The sequence below is a fragment of the Theropithecus gelada genome, chromosome 11, assembly GCF_003255815.1.
Source record: "Theropithecus gelada isolate Dixy chromosome 11, Tgel_1.0, whole genome shotgun sequence".
NCBI classification, from domain to species: Eukaryota; Metazoa; Chordata; class Mammalia; order Primates; family Cercopithecidae; genus Theropithecus; species Theropithecus gelada.
In genome coordinates this window covers 94,363,334-94,382,073 of record NC_037679.1, presented here as the reverse complement: position 1 = coordinate 94,382,073, position 18,740 = coordinate 94,363,334, and the positions used below count along the sequence as shown (strand labels likewise).

Sequence of the window (18,740 nt, the reverse complement as noted above, 5' to 3'; positions counted from 1 at the left end):
AATATGCTTCCCCCTGCACAAATCTCCCACCCACGAAATGATTAAAAGGTAACTTGACTCTTTGTTCAGGGCTCAGTCGTTTGGATGTTAATCTGACTGGTCCAGTGCACCTAAATAATAAATATCCTCCTCAACCCCTTGGTCTCTCTGATTTCTTATCTATCGCACTACATTTCTGGGGGTCACCCGGGATTGGAGATGACAGATTTACTGTCCCCTTTGCCTGCAGTTCTAGAGCCCCAGGGCCAGGGGAGACCCGGCATGCAAGGTGTGCTGCAGGTGAGCTTCACTCGGATGGAGACCGGCTCTCCCCATGTGCTGGCACCCTGCCTGGCAGTGCAACCGGACGGGGCTGCAGGACAATACCAGCACTTCAGGAACTGCGGTAAGGAGTAAAGGCCCAAGGCAGGAAAGCCCGTGCCATAGGGATGAAGAGGAGCTTGATCACCTCCCAGGGACCGACCACTAATCCAACCCAGAGGGGCTGGGGGCGGTAGAGGACCCATTAAAAGTGGCAGCATGATCCCCAGAGGCAGGGAAGGCACTGCCCATGCTGTGTCTCTCTGCTATGGCCCTGCCCATAAGGCAATTTCCTGTGGAGGTGGGGGTTGCACTCTCAGGGATCTGCTGGGCTTCTCGCCCTTCACTGATCCCGCGGGTGTTGGTCCTACCTTTAGAAATTAAAACAGCACCCCTCCCCCAGCCCATCCACTCTGGGCTTATGGTGGGAGAGGCAGCCTTGGGGACATCTGAATTGCCTTTGGGATCTCTCTTTCTTTGTCCTGGAGAATCATGCATGTTTGCAGTGAAATTGTTCTATGGTCTGGTCCTGTGGACTCTAAGAAATCTGACAGTCGTTGGTCATTTTGTCCCGTTTTGTTTGTTTCCTTTAGTCTCAGTTGGCAGTGTTTCCGCTGGTGTAATCCCTTCTCTGTTCCTGGCTTTTATGGAGATGGTTGATCATCTTTACACAGTCCTCTGCATGCAGATGTATGTATTTGGAATCGAACAGTTTTCTATGTAGCCTTTAAAGCTTGAGGCATAGAGTGCACAGTCTCCCTTCTGCATTTCAATTATTGTTAGTCTAGAGGAGAGACAATTAAAAATTACAAACATGATTCTATTAATGCAGGAAAATAAAAATGAATCATACCTATTGAACTTCAAATATAGGAACTTCATACCATTTTAGGATATTTTAGGACCATGCCTAGTCCTAATTTATAAACAAAATATAGCCAACTCAGATAATAAAAGTAAAAATTGTAAATAATGTGCCACTCTTTTTATCATACATTGGAAACTAGTCAATTCTGAAGTATAAAATCTGTTCATATGTATACCCAAGTTAAATGAAAACTTTAAAATGTTTATTTTAAAACAAATATTTAAGTGAGAAATCAATTCAGAATTCAATTTAGAATTTCATACTGTGTTTTGTGGAAAAATAAAACATATTCTTCAGATATATGCAATTTTACTTGGTAAGGAAATGAAAATAAAACTTCAAATCTTCTAATACATACACACATTCACAAGTGTATATAAGTGTGTGTGTTTGTATGCATGCGTGCATGTGTTTAGGCATTTCATGTAGAGATTTCTATATCTATATATGTGTTTTACTCTGGCATCTTTAATCTTTTGGAATTACATGATTAATAATAACTTGTTTTCTTTCATAAGAGATGGGAAATAGAAAGCTCAAGAAAGAGTGAGGATGTCACTTCAATGTAAAACTGACAAAAAATAGAAATATTATGGTCTGATGCTATCCCTATTTAAAAGGACAATGTAATGACCTCTGTTCTATAATTGAACAATCGACCACTGTAGGAAGAAAACTATTTTTAAAGAGTTTTTGCTTTGTTGTTTGTTTGTTTGCTTGTTTTTTAAGACAGAATCTTGCTCCACTGCCGAGGCTGGAGTGCACTGGTTTAATCTTGGTTCACTGCAAACTCTGCCTCCCAAGTGCAAGTGATTGTCCTGTCTCAGTTTCCTGAGTAGCTGAGATTACAGGTATGTGCCATCACATCCAGCTAATTTTTGTATTTCTAGTAGAGATGGGGTTTCACGATATTGGCCAGGCTGGGCATGAACTCCTGACCTAAAGCAATTCACCCACCTTGGCCTCCCAAAGTGCTGGGACTACAGGTGTGAGCCACTGCACCCGGCTCCAGACTAGATTTTTTAATAACTGCTCTTACTAGGTTCAGTCTACATTAGAGTCCCTTTCTTTCCCTCCCTCCCTTCCTTCTTTCCTTCCTTCCTCCCTCCTCCCTCCCTCCCTTCCTTCCTTCCTTCCTTCCTTCTTTCCTTCTTTCCTTCCTTCCTTCCTTCCTTCTTTCCTTCTTTCCTTCCTTCCTTCCTTCTTTCCTTCCTTCCTTCCTTCCCTCCTTCCTTCCTTCCTTCCTTCCTTCCTTCCTTCCTTCCTTCCTTCCTTCCTTCCTTCCTTCCTTCCTTCTTCTTGACAGTGTTTTGCTCTTGTAGCCAGCCTGGAGTGCAGTGGCACAACCTCATCTCACTGCAACCTCCGCCTCCTGGGTTCAAGCAATTCTCCTACCTCAGCCTCGTGAGTAGCTGGGATTACAGGTGCCTGCCACCACAACCAGCTATTTTTTGTATTTTCAGTAGAGATAGGTTTCGCCATGTTGGCCAAGCTGGTCTTGAACTCCTAACCTCAGGTAGTCTCCCTGCCTTGGCCTCCCAAAGTGCTGGGATTACAGGCATGAGCCACTCCACTCGGCCTCGTTCTTTTCAATATCACTTTGTCCGTGTGTTCCTTCAATTTCTGTGTGTGTTTTTTCATACTACTTTCATCACACTTCTGCCAGAGTACCTAACAACACTGGATTATTTGCTTACAACTACATCTCTGACTAGAGTTTGAAGCTCCTAAATGAGTTTTATTCTACTCATCTCTGTAGTTTTCTCTGCATAATTCCTAGAAATTGTGTAGCAGTCAACAAATAATTACTACATGCATAAACAGAAAGTTAGTATGCCAGTCGTTTTGCTTCTGAAAGAAAGTTTTGTCCTTGTAGATAGGAAAATATTGAGAAAATATGATACAACTCTTATTTTTTTTTTTAGAGAACCAATGTTTTTTCTGTTAAAAATAAACTTGCAAACCATACATAAATGACGACGTTGTGTATCAATTCTAAGGTATACTGGGGCTTCCAAATTATAAACAGATAATGAGGAAGGAAGGTAAGGAGTTCTTGCTACAATAAACACAAGGGGAAAGTTGAAAAGAATACATGAGAGTAAAAGGTTGTGCATTGATCATTGTCAATTAATCATTAAAGTAGCAAAGTAAATTTGAAAATCAATGAAAAGAACACTTTTAAAAAGTGCCAGATTTACTATACAAAATAATTCTCTAATAAAATTGAAATTAAATTAGAAATCAACAATAAAAATATGTCTGAAAAATTCACAAATGTTGAAAACTAAATGACACATGTTAAAAATCAATGAATCAAAGAATGCAAAAGACAATTTAGAAACTATTTTTAACTGAATGGAAATTAAAAAATAGTATCTTAAAATATGTGGGGATGTTGCCAAATCATCTCACATATTAATAGTATAACTTTTATTAGAAAAAAAGTTTCAGATCAACATATCAGCTTTCAATATAAGAAACTAAAAAAGCAAATTTAACCTACTATAAGAAGACATTAAATAATAAAGATCAAAGCAGAAATCAGTGAGAAGAAAATTTTTACCTCAATGGCAAATAAGCACAAAAAAATGCTACTTAACATCATTGCATTAGTAAAATACAAGTTAAAACTACACTCATATACCAAAACACATCATTTAGTGTGTCTAAAATTTACTTATTTATTTATTTATGAGATAGGGTCTCGCTCTGTCACTGAGGTTGGAGTGCAGTGGTGCAATCTCGGCTCACTGCAACCTCCGCCTCCCAGCTTCAAGCGTTTCTCCTGCCTCAGCCTCCTGACTAGCTGGGATTACAGGTGCCTGCCACCTCGTCCAGCTAATTTTTGTATTTTTAGTAGAGACGGCGTTTCACTACATTGGCCAGGTTGGTCTCGAACTCACAACCTCAGGTGATCTGCCTGCCCCGGCCTCCCAAAGTGCTGGGATTATAGGCGTAAGCCACTGCGCCCAACCAGTATAAAATTTAAGAGGCTAATCAAAGCAAGTGTTGACTAGGATATGAAGCAACTTCTCTCTCAGATTTTCTCTTACATACAGATAGGTAGAAAGTAAAATTTGTAAAATATCACCACCACTTTGGATAACAGTGTGGCACTTTTAAAAAGGTTAAATATATACTTATATGATTCAGTCATTTTGTTTCTAGGTGTTTATATTAAGGAAAAGAAAGACTTCGTTAATATGATACAAATACTTGTACACAAATATTATTAGCAAGTAGCATTATTTGTAATGATCAATAACTGGGAATTACCTAAATATACATCAATAAATGAAGAGATAAAAGGTAATTAACTCTTTACTCATGCAATGAGATGGCTGAATCTCAAGACAACTTTTCTAAGTGAAAATAAGACTTTGCAAATGATACATATTGTAGGACTTCATTTATATTAAATTCTATGAATTGCAAACTAAAGTGGCAGAAAACTGATTGACTGGAAAGAGAAAGAGGTAAGTACGTAGGGACACAGAGGAGAAATCACAAAGGTGCATGCCTAGAGAATGTTTTCCAGGTTAATTATCTTGATGTTCTTAATGGTTTCATGAGTATATATATATATATTTCTTGAGACTTGTTAAATTGTGTACTTTATATATGTGCAATTTATTATGTTAATTATATCTCAACATGTCTGGTAATAAATTCAGAAAGAAATGTATGTGATACTTAACCTCTCTGCTTCTGTCTCTTTATCTGTAAAACGAACATAATATTAGACCTGCCTTGCATAGTACTTACCATATACTAAACAATTTATATTACTTACTAGTATTTGTGTTGGCTACTCTACAATGAATACAACTTTCTCCTAAATTTAGGGCCTAAGCACTTTTTAGTAAATCTATTAGAACATGCAAATGTCTTGGGATTATGTGAAATGAGTGATTAGAATTATTACAGGGAAAGCTTAGGAAAAAAATTCAAAACTAGAGACCCATTGGGTCAAAGACTTACAGGTTGGGTGAGAGAATGGAGCCATCTTCCCACTGCCAAGATCCATTTGTTGGAATGTGTACTAATCCCATCCAGTGATATGACTTCACCAGTTTAAGTAAATCCTGTTTGAAATCACAAATACACTGTAAGTAAAATCAGTGTTCATAATTTTAGTAAACGCAAGACCATAGCCATTTCATCTGTTCTCACACTTGTAAAAACATGCATTCTGCCCCCCAACTAGCATAATTCCCATCTGAGCACACATACATGATACCTGCAATTTCTTTCTTTCTTTTTTTTTAATTATACTTTAAGTTCTAGGGTACATGTGCACAACGTGCAGGTTTGTTACATGTGTATACATGTGCCATGTTGGTGTGCTGCACCCATCAACTCATCAGCACCCATCAACTCGTCATTTACATCAGTTATAACTCCCAATGCCATTCCTCCCCACTGCCCCCTCCCCATAATAGGCCCCGGTGCGTGATGTTCCCCTTCCTGTGTCTAAGGGATCTCATTGTTCAGTTTCCACCTATGAGTGAGAACATGCCGTATTTGGTTTTCTGTTCTTGCGATAGTTTGCTGAGAATGATGGTTTCCAGCTGCATCCATGTCCCTACAAAGGACACGAACTCATCCTTTTTTATGGCTGCATAGTATTCCATGGTGTAGATGTGCCACATTTTCTTAATCCAGTCTGTCACTGATGGACATTCCAACATTCCATCAGTGGAATGTTGATTCCAAGTCTTTACTATTGTGAATAGTGCTGCAATAAACATACGTGTGCGTGTGTCTTTATAGCAGCATGATTTAGAATCCTTTGGGTATATACGCAGTAATGCGATGGCTGGGTCATATGGTATTTCTAGTTCTAGATCCTTGAGGAATCGCCATACTGTTTTCCACAATGATTCAACTAGTTTACAATCCCACCAACAGTGTAAAAGTGTTCCTATTTCTCCACATCCTCTCCAGCACTTGTTGTTTCCTGACTTTTTAATGATTGCCATTCTAACTGGTGTGAGATGGTATCTCATTGTGGTTTTGATTTGCATTTCTCTGATGGCCAGTGATGACGAGCATTTTTTCATGTGTCTGATACCTGCAATTTCTATGCTTTGTTATTTTCAATGAAGAAAGATTTAGGGTTGGTATTAGAATAACCAAGTCATAGTGTCCCTTATATGTTCCAGGTTCATATTCCAATGATTTGCCTCAGATGTTAGGATTAAATATAGGATGGGAAATTAAAATAAATACTCAACCTGGTCCTCTTTGCTGTATACTTTCAGAAGGCTGGCATTTTGAGACATACAAGAAGCCTGGCTCTCATACCAGTTTTTACTCTCATTAAAAAACTGGTAGCAGTTATTTTTATAACATATCCAGTTTTTAGGACATGGGCCACAGTAACTTTCTAGAAAAGGAGAATATATTATTAATTCTACACATGTGAACATTATAGCAGATTTTATCTATACAAATTAAATGTCTTTTTCACTCCAACTCTAAAATTTCAGATTATTAAATTATCATAGTCATAACCAAAGGCATATCTCTACATATTCATAGAGAGATGCCAGGCTGGGCGTGGTGTCTTATGCCTGTAATCCTAGCACTTTGGGAGGCCAAGGCAGGCGACTCACTTGAGGTTAGAAGTTTGATACCAGCCTGGCCAACATGGTGAAAACCTGCCTCTACTAAAAATACAAAAATTAGCCGGTGTGGTGGCGCATGCCTGCAGTCCCAACTACTTGGGAAGCTGAGGCACGAGAATTGCTCGAGCCCAGGAGGTGGAGGTTGCAGTCCCAAGTACTTGGGAGGCTGAGGCATGAGAATCACTTGAAACCGGGAGGTAGAGGTTGCACTGTGCTGAGATCAACCCACTGCACTCCAGCCTGGGTGACAGAGTGAGACCCCATCTCAAAAAAAAAAAAAAAAAGAGAGAGAGAGAGAAAGATGTCAAACCACACCTAAGTAGCCTCTATTTTTCACAAGTATTGGAGAGAAAGAGAGAGAGAGAGAAAGATACCAAACCTAAGAATCCTCTACTTTTACAAGTATTCCCTCATTGTTAAAAGGAAAACAGAAGCCATAGTGTATTACAGACTAGAATTAATTATTTAATTTTTCCTTTTCTTACATCATTGAATACATGCCTACACAATAGTGTAGGTAGATACATATAATATATGTTCTAAAACATTTAAAAAATTCACTTACCAGTCAAGGGAATTTGAACTTCTTGGTTGAATAATGCTATTAAAATAACCATAAGTATTAAAAAGTTTGTATTGTTAGTAATTTATACTATAAGCAAATATAGTTTACACATTTCTGGACTAATAGCAAAAATATGACAAAGATACATTTAATATTTCTAGTTTATGTTTCTGTGTTTCTGAATACTAACAAAAGTAATACATTATAATTGTTAAATTAACAATGTTGCAATCTACTTCTCTGTTATCACTTACAATTTAGGAATACGGCACTCCATATTGTTACCATAATAATGAAACGGATTCCCATAGCTACAGCAATGAAACAGCAGAAAAAAAGTGGAGATGCTGTCAAAGAAAAAAGAGACAGATCAGAAAAAGAAGCATAAAGGGTTTGGGTATCTTTGTATTTAATATAAATATTAGAGGTTTTTTCTTTTTTTAATGAGAAGGTAGTATTGATCCTTTTTCTGCCTTAATTATTTTTCCCAGAACAGAGCATAAATATTTTGCAAATGATCAAAAACTAGAGTACAACAATGTAATATTTCCTTCTATACTTCTCTACAAGTTCCCCAGTCATCCCTAGAGTAAATTATGCTTATGATTTATTATTTTTATGCAGATACAATAATAAACATAAACAAAGAAGGAGGAAGCATCATCAAGATGGCTAACTGCAGGCACCCAGCACTCACTTCCACAAGGGACCAAAACAACAAGTAGATAACCACACGTTGAATAGAGTGTTGAAGGGAGAAGGCTGGAATTCAGCAAGAAAGTGACCAAGTCTCTCTGAGGCACAGATGCTCAGGGCGATAGCATAGAAAGGGAAGAGAAGCAGGTGACATGGATCAGCTTAGAGCCAAGAGGGACTCTCCATTGAGGAGAAAAGGTAAGCAGGAGCTCCCCAGGGGTCCACATTCCCATTATAAATACCTGCTCTCCTAGCTATAGGAGAGCTCCACATTCCTCACAATCCCTGAGTCCAGTATAGGGAGTTGACTGGAACCCACATCACTGCATTATTTCAGGGTGGGAGTTCACACTGGGGTCCCTCCTCTTCTCTGGAACACAGGCTGCAGCAGCACTGCACCATTTTGAGAGTGTAGCCACCACCAAAGTACACTCTGCCCTGGGGCCTAATAGTTCCTTTATCTTCACATCTTTGGGGCCCAATAGCTTCTGCATCTTCACATGCCTGGGACCCTGCTGACATTCCACCAAATCCACCTAGAGGACTGCAGCATAGCAACACCAGGTGATCCCAATCAATGGTGTAGTCGTGACCCTTGCGTCAAGCCCATACAGAGCCCTTTGTCCAGGGAACAGGTGATGCAGCCAAGTAGAGAGTCTGTCCTCAGCATAGACAGAGTCATGCATGTGCACCCCAGATTCCCAGAGCCACTTGCTTGGGGCCCACGGCCACCACGGCCAGCAATCTCACTTTCTCCAGCAGCAGGCCAGAAGAGCATGGGATGATAAATTCAAAATGCCAAAAAAAAAAAAAAAAAAAAAAAAGACCTCTGCCAAATAAGAATACTGTATTAAGCAAAGCTATCCTTTAGAAATAAAGGAGACATATTCTTCCAGACAAGCAAAAACTGAGGGAATTCATCACCACTAGACTAGCCCCACAAGAGATGCTTAAGGGAGTCCTATATCTGGAAGCAAAAGGACAATATCTATCACCATAAAAATGCACAGAAGTATAAAACTGGTAGAGCAGATACACAAATAAGAAAGAGAAAGGAATCAAATCTTATTACTGCAGAGAACCACCAAACCACAAAGATAGATAATGATAGAGGAGAAAAAAAATCAATGGGTAGGTGAAACAACAGGTATACCGAAGAACAATGAAGAAAATGACAGAAGAGCAAGCTGGCTATGAAGAACCCTTTAGCTATTATCTTCTCACAGCAACATCAAACTAAATAACTATCCATGCAAGAAAGTACCTTCAAAAGAATTCAAGAAATTAGGTGAGCTATCACAGTACCCTGATTTTGGCATGATAACAAGAAAAAACACATTAAAGAGGTAAGAAAAGACCATCTTGCCTTGCCTAAACACCCCTCTTCCAAACCCAGATACTGCAGTGCTTGGAGAGAAACTGCCTGCTCAGTAAATGGAAATAAGAGTGTGGGACTTTGTGTTGGAACTTAGACCTGGCCCCACCACATTGGAACACAGCAAAAGACAGAGACCCCATGGCCTTTGATTCCACACCAGTGCTCATACGGGCAGCATTTTGACCCACGTGGGCCAGAAAGGAATCCACTGCTTAGGCAGGAGGAACCTTAGTCTCAGCCCATTTTATCACCAGCTGACTAAAGTGGCCTTGGGTCTCAGGAAAATTTCAGTGGTTGCAGGCCATAGCAACCATGGCCCTTGGGCAAGCCCTGGCACAGCACTGGTCTGGGAAGCTGTGGACAAACAGAAAACTTACCAAACCCAGAGAAAGATATGAATAACCACATAGAGGAAGGTCAAAGATTAGCAAGCAGATTCAACCCAAATAAGATTACCACAAGGCATATAAAATTTAAATGTTCAAAGCTTGAGATAAAGTCAGAATTTTAAAGGAAGCAAAATTTAAAAAGCAAAATAAATATAAAGAAGCTTCAACACATCTGTTAGCAGACTTCTTAGCAGAAACTTTATAGGCCAAGAGGAAGTGGGGTGACATACTCAAAGACCCGAGGAAAAAAAAACACCAACTGAGATACTGTACCCAACAAAACTATCAACATGACGGAGAGAAAAAATATTTCTCAGGCAAACAAAAGTTGAGTGAATTTATTCCCACTAGACCTGTCTTACATGACATGCTAAAGAGAGTTTTTTCAGTCAGAAAAAAAGAACATAAATGTGCAATAAGAAAAGATTTGAAGGTATAAAACTCACTGATAAAAGTAAGTACACAGACAAATTCAGAATATTCTAATACTGCAATAGTGGTGCCTCAACCACACAGATCTTCTAAAGATAAAAAGACAACTCTATCAAAATAAAAGTAATTATAATTTGTTAAGAGATAGTCAATATAAAATGATGTAAATCCATGCAAACATAAGTCAACATGTGAGAGGAGATGGAGTTAAAGTGTAGAGTTGTTTAGGTTTTTTTTTGTTTTGTTTTTCTTTTCTTCATGATCAAAGTTAAGTTGTCATCAGTATAAAATAATTGCTATAGTTATAAGATGTCCTTGTAAGTCTCATGGTAACGACAAAACAAAAACCTATAATAGATACACTAAAATGAAAATCAAGGAATTAAAATACACTGCCAGAGAAAGCAACTTAATCACAAAGGAAGACAGGAAGAAAGGAAGACTTACAAAACTACTAGAAAACAAGGAACAAAATGGCAATAGTAAGTTTTTACTTACCAATAATAATATTAAATGCAAGGGGGCTAAATTCTCCAAGTAAAAGACAACAAAACTGAACAATACATTGCCTTCAAGAAACTCACTTTGCTCGTAAAAACACACATAGACTGACAGTATAGGATGAAAACAGATATTCCATGAAAATGAAAACCAGTAAAGAGAAGGCATAGCTATACTTAGATAAAGTAGACTTTAAGTCAAAAAGAGTAAAAAAGAGTCAAAGAAGACCATTATATAATGACAAATGGGTCATTTCAGCAATATAATATTGTATTTATAAGTATACATATGCACCCAATACTGCAGCACTCAGATATATTAAGTAAATATTAATAGATCTGAAGGGAGAAATAGACTAATACAATAAGGGTAGAGGAGTTCAACCACACATTTTAAGCAATGGACAGATCGTTCAGAGAGAAAATTAGCAAAGAAACATTCAAGTAAAACTATAATATAGACCTAATGAACCTTACTAAATGTACAGAACATTTCATCCAACTGCTGCAAAACACATATTCTTATTATCATCATATGGAACATTCATCAGGATAGACCATATGCTAGGTGATAAGTCTCAACACATTTTCAAAATTCAATATTATATCAAGTAAATTTTCTGACAACAATGGAATAAAACTAGAAATTGATAACAAGAGGAACTTTGGAAACTGCACAGATACATGAAAATCAAACAAAATGCCTTTGAACAAATAAACAAATTCAGTAAAGTTTCAGGATACAAAAATCTACATACAAAAATCAGTAGTGTTTCTATACACCAATAACAAACTGGCTGAAAAAGAAATCAAGAAGTCAATTCCATTTATACCTACAAATAATAAAATACCCTGAAATAAATTTAATCACACAAGTGGAAGATCTCTACAATGAAAACTATAAAATACTGATTAATGAAACCAGAGAGGATGCAAAAACATGGAAAGACATCTGATGTTCATAGACTGAAAGAATATTGTTAAAGTAATTATATGACTCAAAGCAATCTATAGATTCAATGCAATTCCTATCACAATACTAATAACATTCTCTACAGAAATAGAAAAAATATCCTAAAATTTGTATGGTACCACAAAAGACTGAATAGTCAAAGCAATCTTGAACAAAAATGAAGAAAACTGGTGGCATCACATTACCTGATTTCAATATATACTACAGAACTATAATAACTTAAACAGTATGGCGTTGACATAAAACTAGACATTTAGACCAATAAAACAGAATAGACAATGCAGGAATAAATCCATCTATTTACAGCCAACTGATTTTTCCAGAAAGGCACCAATAACATACACTGGGAAAGGACAGGCACTTCAATAAATGGAGCTGAAAAAACTGGATATCCACACAGAGGAATGAAATTAGACCCTCATCTCACACTATATACAAAAATCAACTCAAAATGGATTAATGACTTAAAGGTAAGAACTGAATCTACAAAACTACTAGAAGAGATAAGAGAAACACCACAGGACATGAGTCTAGGCAAAGATTTTATGAGTAAGACTTCAAAAGTACAGGCAACAAAAGCAAAAAGAAACAAATGAGGCTGTATCAAACTAAAACACTACTGCATAGGAAACAAGTGACAGAGTGAAGAGACAACTTGTAGAATGAGAGAAAATACTTGCAAATTATTCCTCTGACAAGAGAACAATATCCAGAATATACAAGGAATTCAAACAACTCAACAGCATCATCAACAACAAAAACTGATTTGAAAATGAGAAAAGGATCTGAATAGATATTTCTGAGAAGATAAACAAATAGCCATGGATATATTTTTTGAAAGTTCAACATCATTCATCATCAATAAGATGAAAATCAAAACCACAATGAGTATCATCTCACCCTAAGTTAGAATAGCTATTATTTAAAAAAACAAAAAATAACAAATGACAGTGAAGATGCAGGGAAAGGCTAATGTTTATATAATGTTGGTGGGAATGTAAATTAGTATAGCCATTATGGAAACAGTATGGAGGTTCCTTAAAAAACCAAAAATAGAAATCAGTATATTGAAATAATGTCTGCAGCCCCATATCTATTGCAGCATTATTCACAATAGCCAAGATATGGAATCAACCTGTGTCCATTAACAGATGAATGGCTAAACAAAATGTGTGTACACACACACACACAGAGTAATACCATTCAGTCATAAAAAAAGAATGAAAAGAATGAAATCCTATTATTTGCACCAACATGGATGCGTCAGAAGTACATAATGTTAAGTAAAGTAAATAAGGCATAGAAAGATAAATACTGCGTATTCTCACTCATATGTAGGAGATCCAAACTTTTAGCTCACAGAATTAGAGAGTAGAATTGTGGTTATTTAAGGCTAGAAAGAATAGTGAGGAGGAGAAGATTGGGAGAGGTTAATGGATACATAATTACAGCTACATGCGGGCTTTTTCTAGTGTTCCTACAGCACTGTAGGGAGTGTACAGTTAAGAGTAATTTATTGTATATTTTCAGATAGCTAGAAGAGGTTTTGAATGTTCCCAACACAAAGAACTGATAAATGTTTGAGGTGATGGATATGCTAATTACCTTGATTTGGTCATTAGACATTGTATAGTTGTATGGAAATATCACTGTATCCCTTAAATATGTATAATTATTACATGCCAACTAGAAATAAATAAAAATTACCATTCCCCTTAGCTACATATTAAAAATACATTTTAAAGAAACTATAATATACAAAATATCCTATGAATTTTTATTTTTATTTTTTAACCTAAGACAATATCCTGGTGATTAGTTCTCATGGCGTTTAAGGATACCAAATTTATAAATAGCTGCATTGTATTTCACTGACAACTCTGGACAGAATCTAATTTTTGACAGACTTTGAATTTTTTTTCCAGTGGATATTTAATTTGTTTCTTAGGTGTTTCTATTAGAAATAATGATACATTTCATACCCATCTGTGCATATTTTTGAGTCCCTCTCTGGGATAAATTCCCACAATGATAATTGCTGAGTGAAAAGGCATGTGGGTTTAAAATTTTGGTAACAATTGAATATTTTAGTCCAAAAAGGAATTTTTACATATAGCACTTTGCATTCCTTAAATTAATTCTTGTAAAGTGATGCTATTCATTAATAATTTGTTTCTTAGTTTTTAATCAAAATTGAGGGGTCACCTGTTGTTTTGCTTTTCATACAAACTATATAAAGGTCTATTATCCATAATATTCTGCTTTGAAAAAAGACATTGGAGAGTACATCTTCTTCACTGCAGTCAGAAACAATTGTATAAATAATAATCTAGCTATCACTTCTATAATATTTAGGAACATATCTCTGGAGGATTTTTTTTTTTTTTTTTTTGAGACGGAGTCTCGCTGTGTCGCCCAGGCTGGAGTGCAGTGGCGCGATCTCGGCTCACTGCAAGCTCCGCCTCCCGGGTTCACGCCATTCGCCCGCCTCAGCCTCCGAGTAGCTGGGACTACAGGCGCCCGCCACCACGCCCGGCTAGTTTTTTGTATTTTTAGTAGAGACGGGGTTTCACCATATTAGCCAGGATGGTCTCGATCTCCTGACCTCGTGATCCACCCGCCTCGGCCTCCCAAAGTGCTGGGATTACAGGCTTGAGCCACCGCGCCCGGCCTTCTGGAGGATTTTTAAAATATCTTTTCTGTTTTTCATTTCTATTTAGTTTTCTTTTCAGTAATCTCTTAGAAATTCCTGCCTCAATTATATTATCATGATAAATAAACTCATCATTTTTTAGGCCATGAAAATATTCTAAACTCAATAGCTTTTAATACCATAATTTTATTATATATTTTAATATTATATTAGAGTTCATGGGGGTATTCCTGCTTTCCTGATGAAGATAAAGTAAACTGAATGATTGTCATTGATTTAATCACATAGTTTCCAAGATTCATTTGAATATACTGAGAGTAGACAAATGGAACATAGGACTTACCGTTTTCTCTACATTTGCTTTTGATTACTGGACATCTTTGCTTTTGGCATCGTGTTGAAAAATCACTCTTTGCTAGACCCAACTTATAATTATGAAATTCACTCATCTCTAGAGAGAAAGAATTCAGGCTTATATGAGTTATGGCCTTTCTGCTATTTGGTGCATACATTTAAAAAATTCCACTTGCCATTTCCATCTATGTACTTCTCATGACAATCCTTTTTAAAGTACAACATGAATTTACTTTCATTTTATATTACTACATTATTATGTTTACACTTTACTATATAAATAAAATTACATTTATGCCATGCAAAGTACCCTCAGCAAATCCTAACTAATTTTAACTATTAAAATTAGTTAAATCCTAATGTATAATGAAATCTAACATTACCAGAAAGGGACTTGGTATAGTGAAAAGACATGTTGGAGAAAGACATGTATTTAAATCACCTATCCACATATACAAACTTAATATAACTTCATAAATAATCTAGCTTTTGCATCCCAGTTTCCTAACTTGCAAAAGAAGAAAGAAATAAAAAAGAAAAGGATACTATTACAACCCAGTATGGGTATTTTAAAAATGAAATAAAAATATAAGGAACTTAACATCAATAACATCAATCATTTAGTAAGCTTTTAGTAAATACTAGTGTGTCTAATTTTCTTTTATTTATTTATTTATTTATTATTTTTTATTTTTTGAGATAGAGTTTCGCTCTTGTAGCCTAGGCTGGAATGCAGTGGCGTGATCCTGGCTCACTGCAACCTCCACCTCCTGGATTCAAGCGATTCTCCTGCCTCAGCCTCCTGAGTAGCTGGGATTACAGGCTTGTGCCACCATACCTGGCTAATTTTTTTATTTTTAGTACAGACGGGGGTTCATCATATTGGCCAGGCTGGTCTCGAACTCCTGAGCTCAGGTGATCCACCTGCCTCAGCCTCCCAAAGTTCTGGGATTACAGGCATGAGCCACTATGCCTAGCCGTCTAATTTTCTTTATAATGAAGGACATACATAGGCTAAAATAGTAGGATCTAACCCTTTAGAACAAAGACAGATAATCTTGCCTCTGAACAAAATACTGAAAGAATCATTTTGCTCTCTTGAAATATTAATTATTTACTGATGATTAATATTTTCTTAAAAGCTTTTTTTAAAACTTTTATTTTCGGTTCAGGGTTGTATGCAAAGGTTTGTTACATATGTAAACTCATGTCATGGGGGTTTGTTGTACAAAAGCCTTTTATAAATTAAATGATAATATGAATTATCTTTTATAGCTAAAATTAGACTTAGACATTGTTTGCACATGTAATATCTAACTCAGTTATTTTACATATGGAGTAAAGAGAGTAGGTATCACTTTATGGATGAAGAAACTGAATATTAGAGATGGCCAAAATCATAAAGCTTATTTAATATAATGTTACCAACTGTGAATAAGTTATAAATGTATAAACACCTTTAGGATAAAAAGGGCTTTAAAATACATGTCACTTGATTTGAATATTACACAAATCTACTAAGATCAATATGGAATGTTTCATGCCTGTATTTGATAGAAAAAGAAACTAAACTAAACTACATAGAGGTTGCAGATTGACCCCATTTCAAATCTAGAGAGCGGTAAAAGTTTGAGTAAAATTCAAGTATGACTCCACATCTGTTTCATTATTTCAAGCTGGCCCAAATTGTGACTTTACCATAATATAGTTAATAAAATAAAGGGAAAAAAAGTTTTTAAGTTTTGGAAGACTTGATTTCACATACAATACGGACGTAACATGAAATCAACATAAATAGAACATGAAAAGAATCAGAGTAAATTGCTTGCCTATGCCTTATATGCTTGTGTAAAATTCTTGGTATCTTAAAATTGTATACAAACAAAACTACACACTTATGTGGTGAACACATACCCAAGCTGTGTCGAGGCCTCCGACCACGAATCCACCCCATCAAATAATTGTAAGTGCACGTCTACCTCAGAGAGGAATCTGAAGTCTTCAAAGCACAAAGGATTCCTGAATAAAATAAAATTGAGTATTTGTTTTTTGTTCTCTTTCCTGTGGTGAGAGAAAATATTTTGAATAGAAAAGTAAAATGCAGAAACTTTCCCCCGTGCATGCCTCTAAGAAAAGAATAGAAATGACAATTCACATAAAGCCAGGCAAAAATAATTGTATACATATCTCTTGGTTGTAAAATAATCGCCAATTACTTCAAAATGTCATAACAATATAATGAATATATTAATTCACCTACATTGAGATATTTAACACAAATATTTTACATTACTGATATTAGATAACAGCACACACAGTTTTCTGTTTATAGTTATTTATTGCTTCTTGGCCTTTTAGCTAAGACCAAGTGTTTATAGTTGTTTATTTTATCTGGCAATAATTTAGTTTTCTTTCTGCTAGCTAAACTCAGGTAAGTTTTATGCACTTTTATTGAATGTCCTTTTCTAGTGCATTTTCATCCAATGTGCCCGTATCATCATCATCAACAACAAATTCTCATCACCATCATCATTAATAAAACTAATCTCACATGTTTATTTAGTAACATCTTAGCAATGCACAGCAGAGCTTCCAGAAAAAAAACTAATAAATATGCCTAGTGCTTAGACTTTAAAAATAAAAGCTATTTCATATTTGATTATGATAGTGGGAAAGCACAGATATAACTTGTTTCACCTTGCATGTAAAGATGTGTGTCAAAGGTAAGTGCCCCTTACAACATCAGAAAACTCAAAAATTTGAGAATTCAAATTGAAACTCAATTCTTCTAATCCTAAAGGTAAAGATTCAATTTTTTCTAGTTTTGCTTAGAGACAAAGCTTCTTCTTATAGTAATATTACAACTTCTAATTCTTTAATAGGTATATCCTAATTCCCTATCATCAGATACAGTGATAGAATATACATCAGAAATGATAAGTATTCTGTATCCTCAGGAGTTCTAGTCAAGCATCTAAGAAACAATTAGAATTACCTTACAGTGTAAATATTTTTATTTTTTTGAGGTCGAAATATAGTTTCTCATATCTTGAATAATAAACACACACACACACACACATACACACACCTGCTCAGAGAGGGAAGATCTTGATTCTTGTGGATAAAAGTCTTCTATAAAACTAGAAAATTTAGATATGTTCTCAGTTCCTGATCTAGAATTGAAAGTGGAGATACTCAGTGAAATTCTATCTTTGAGAAAGGTGTGACAAATGTTATAATCTCACCTTCCTGTGGAAAAACATAAACCACAGTACTTCCGCCTTATCACTATAGAAATATTGTTAATTTGGTAAAAGAGGTAAGACCACCCATGGTTGGATAAATGTTCAGTTGGTGCAAAAGTAATTTTAGTTTTGCCATTATTTTTAATAACATTTTAGGATTTGAAAATGATGATTTTAAATGATGCCATTTAATCCTAAATATTTTAAAGATTCAATTCAGTTCCAGTTAATACCTCAGATTTTGTTGTGGGACTTACAAAGCAGAATTCTAAATATACATTAAATTGCAAAAGTCAAGACTAGGAAAATCACTATTGAAGATGAAGAAAACGTGGGAGCCTTGTTTTATTAGATAGTAAGACCTATGTTAAAACCATATTAATAAAGGCAAAGTGGCATGTGGGACATAGATAGACAAATTGAGAAGGGAAAAAATACAGACAAGAAAAAGTCATGTACATAGATTAAAAAATATAAGGTAACATTGCAGATAAAGTGGGAAATTAGCTTCTATTCAATAATTAGTCCTTGGTTACTATCACACTGGCCTTTAAGTTAAAAAAAAAACTTAGGGGGGCGGAGCAAGATGGCCGAATAGGAACAGCTCCAGTCTCCAACTCCCAGCGCGAGCGACACAGAAGACCGGTGATTTCTGCATTTTCAACTGAGGTACTGGGTTCATCTCACTGGGGAGTGCCGGACCATCGGTGCTGGTCAGCTGCTGCAGCCCGACCAGCGAGAGCTGAAGCAGGGC

The 18,740-nt window shown here is 36.1% G+C and overlaps 1 protein-coding gene across 1 annotated transcript; it reads right to left on the bottom strand.

Moving 5' to 3' along the window:
- Positions 1 to 492: 492 nt before the first annotated feature.
- Positions 493 to 17,941, bottom strand: LOC112634537 (NKG2-D type II integral membrane protein). The gene is made up of 8 exons (XM_025402106.1): positions 17,830 to 17,941; positions 16,656 to 16,760; positions 14,731 to 14,838; positions 7,621 to 7,713; positions 7,367 to 7,402; positions 6,409 to 6,560; positions 5,153 to 5,256; positions 493 to 1,084 (listed from the first exon to the last, which is right to left on the bottom strand). The coding sequence occupies exons 2-8, from the start codon at positions 16,693 to 16,695 to the stop codon at positions 967 to 969; spliced, it is 651 nt and encodes a 216-aa protein (XP_025257891.1). The 5' UTR covers positions 16,696 to 16,760; positions 17,830 to 17,941; the 3' UTR covers positions 493 to 966.
- Between the last annotated feature and the right edge of the window lie 799 nt (positions 17,942 to 18,740).

Bases quoted from the DNA above. Each gene is read 5' to 3' on its own strand.
- LOC112634537 (XM_025402106.1), bottom strand. From the start codon at position 16,695: ATGGGGTGGATTCGTGGTCGGAGGCCTCGACACAGCTTGG. The intron at 14,839-16,655 runs GTATGTGTTCAC...CTTTCTCTCTAG, and splicing joins GAGGCCTCGACACAGCTTGG to AGATGAGTGAATTTCATAAT. The intron at 6,561-7,366 runs GTAAGTGAATTT...CTCCTTTTCTAG, and splicing joins AGTTCAAATTCCCTTGACTG to AAAGTTACTGTGGCCCATGT.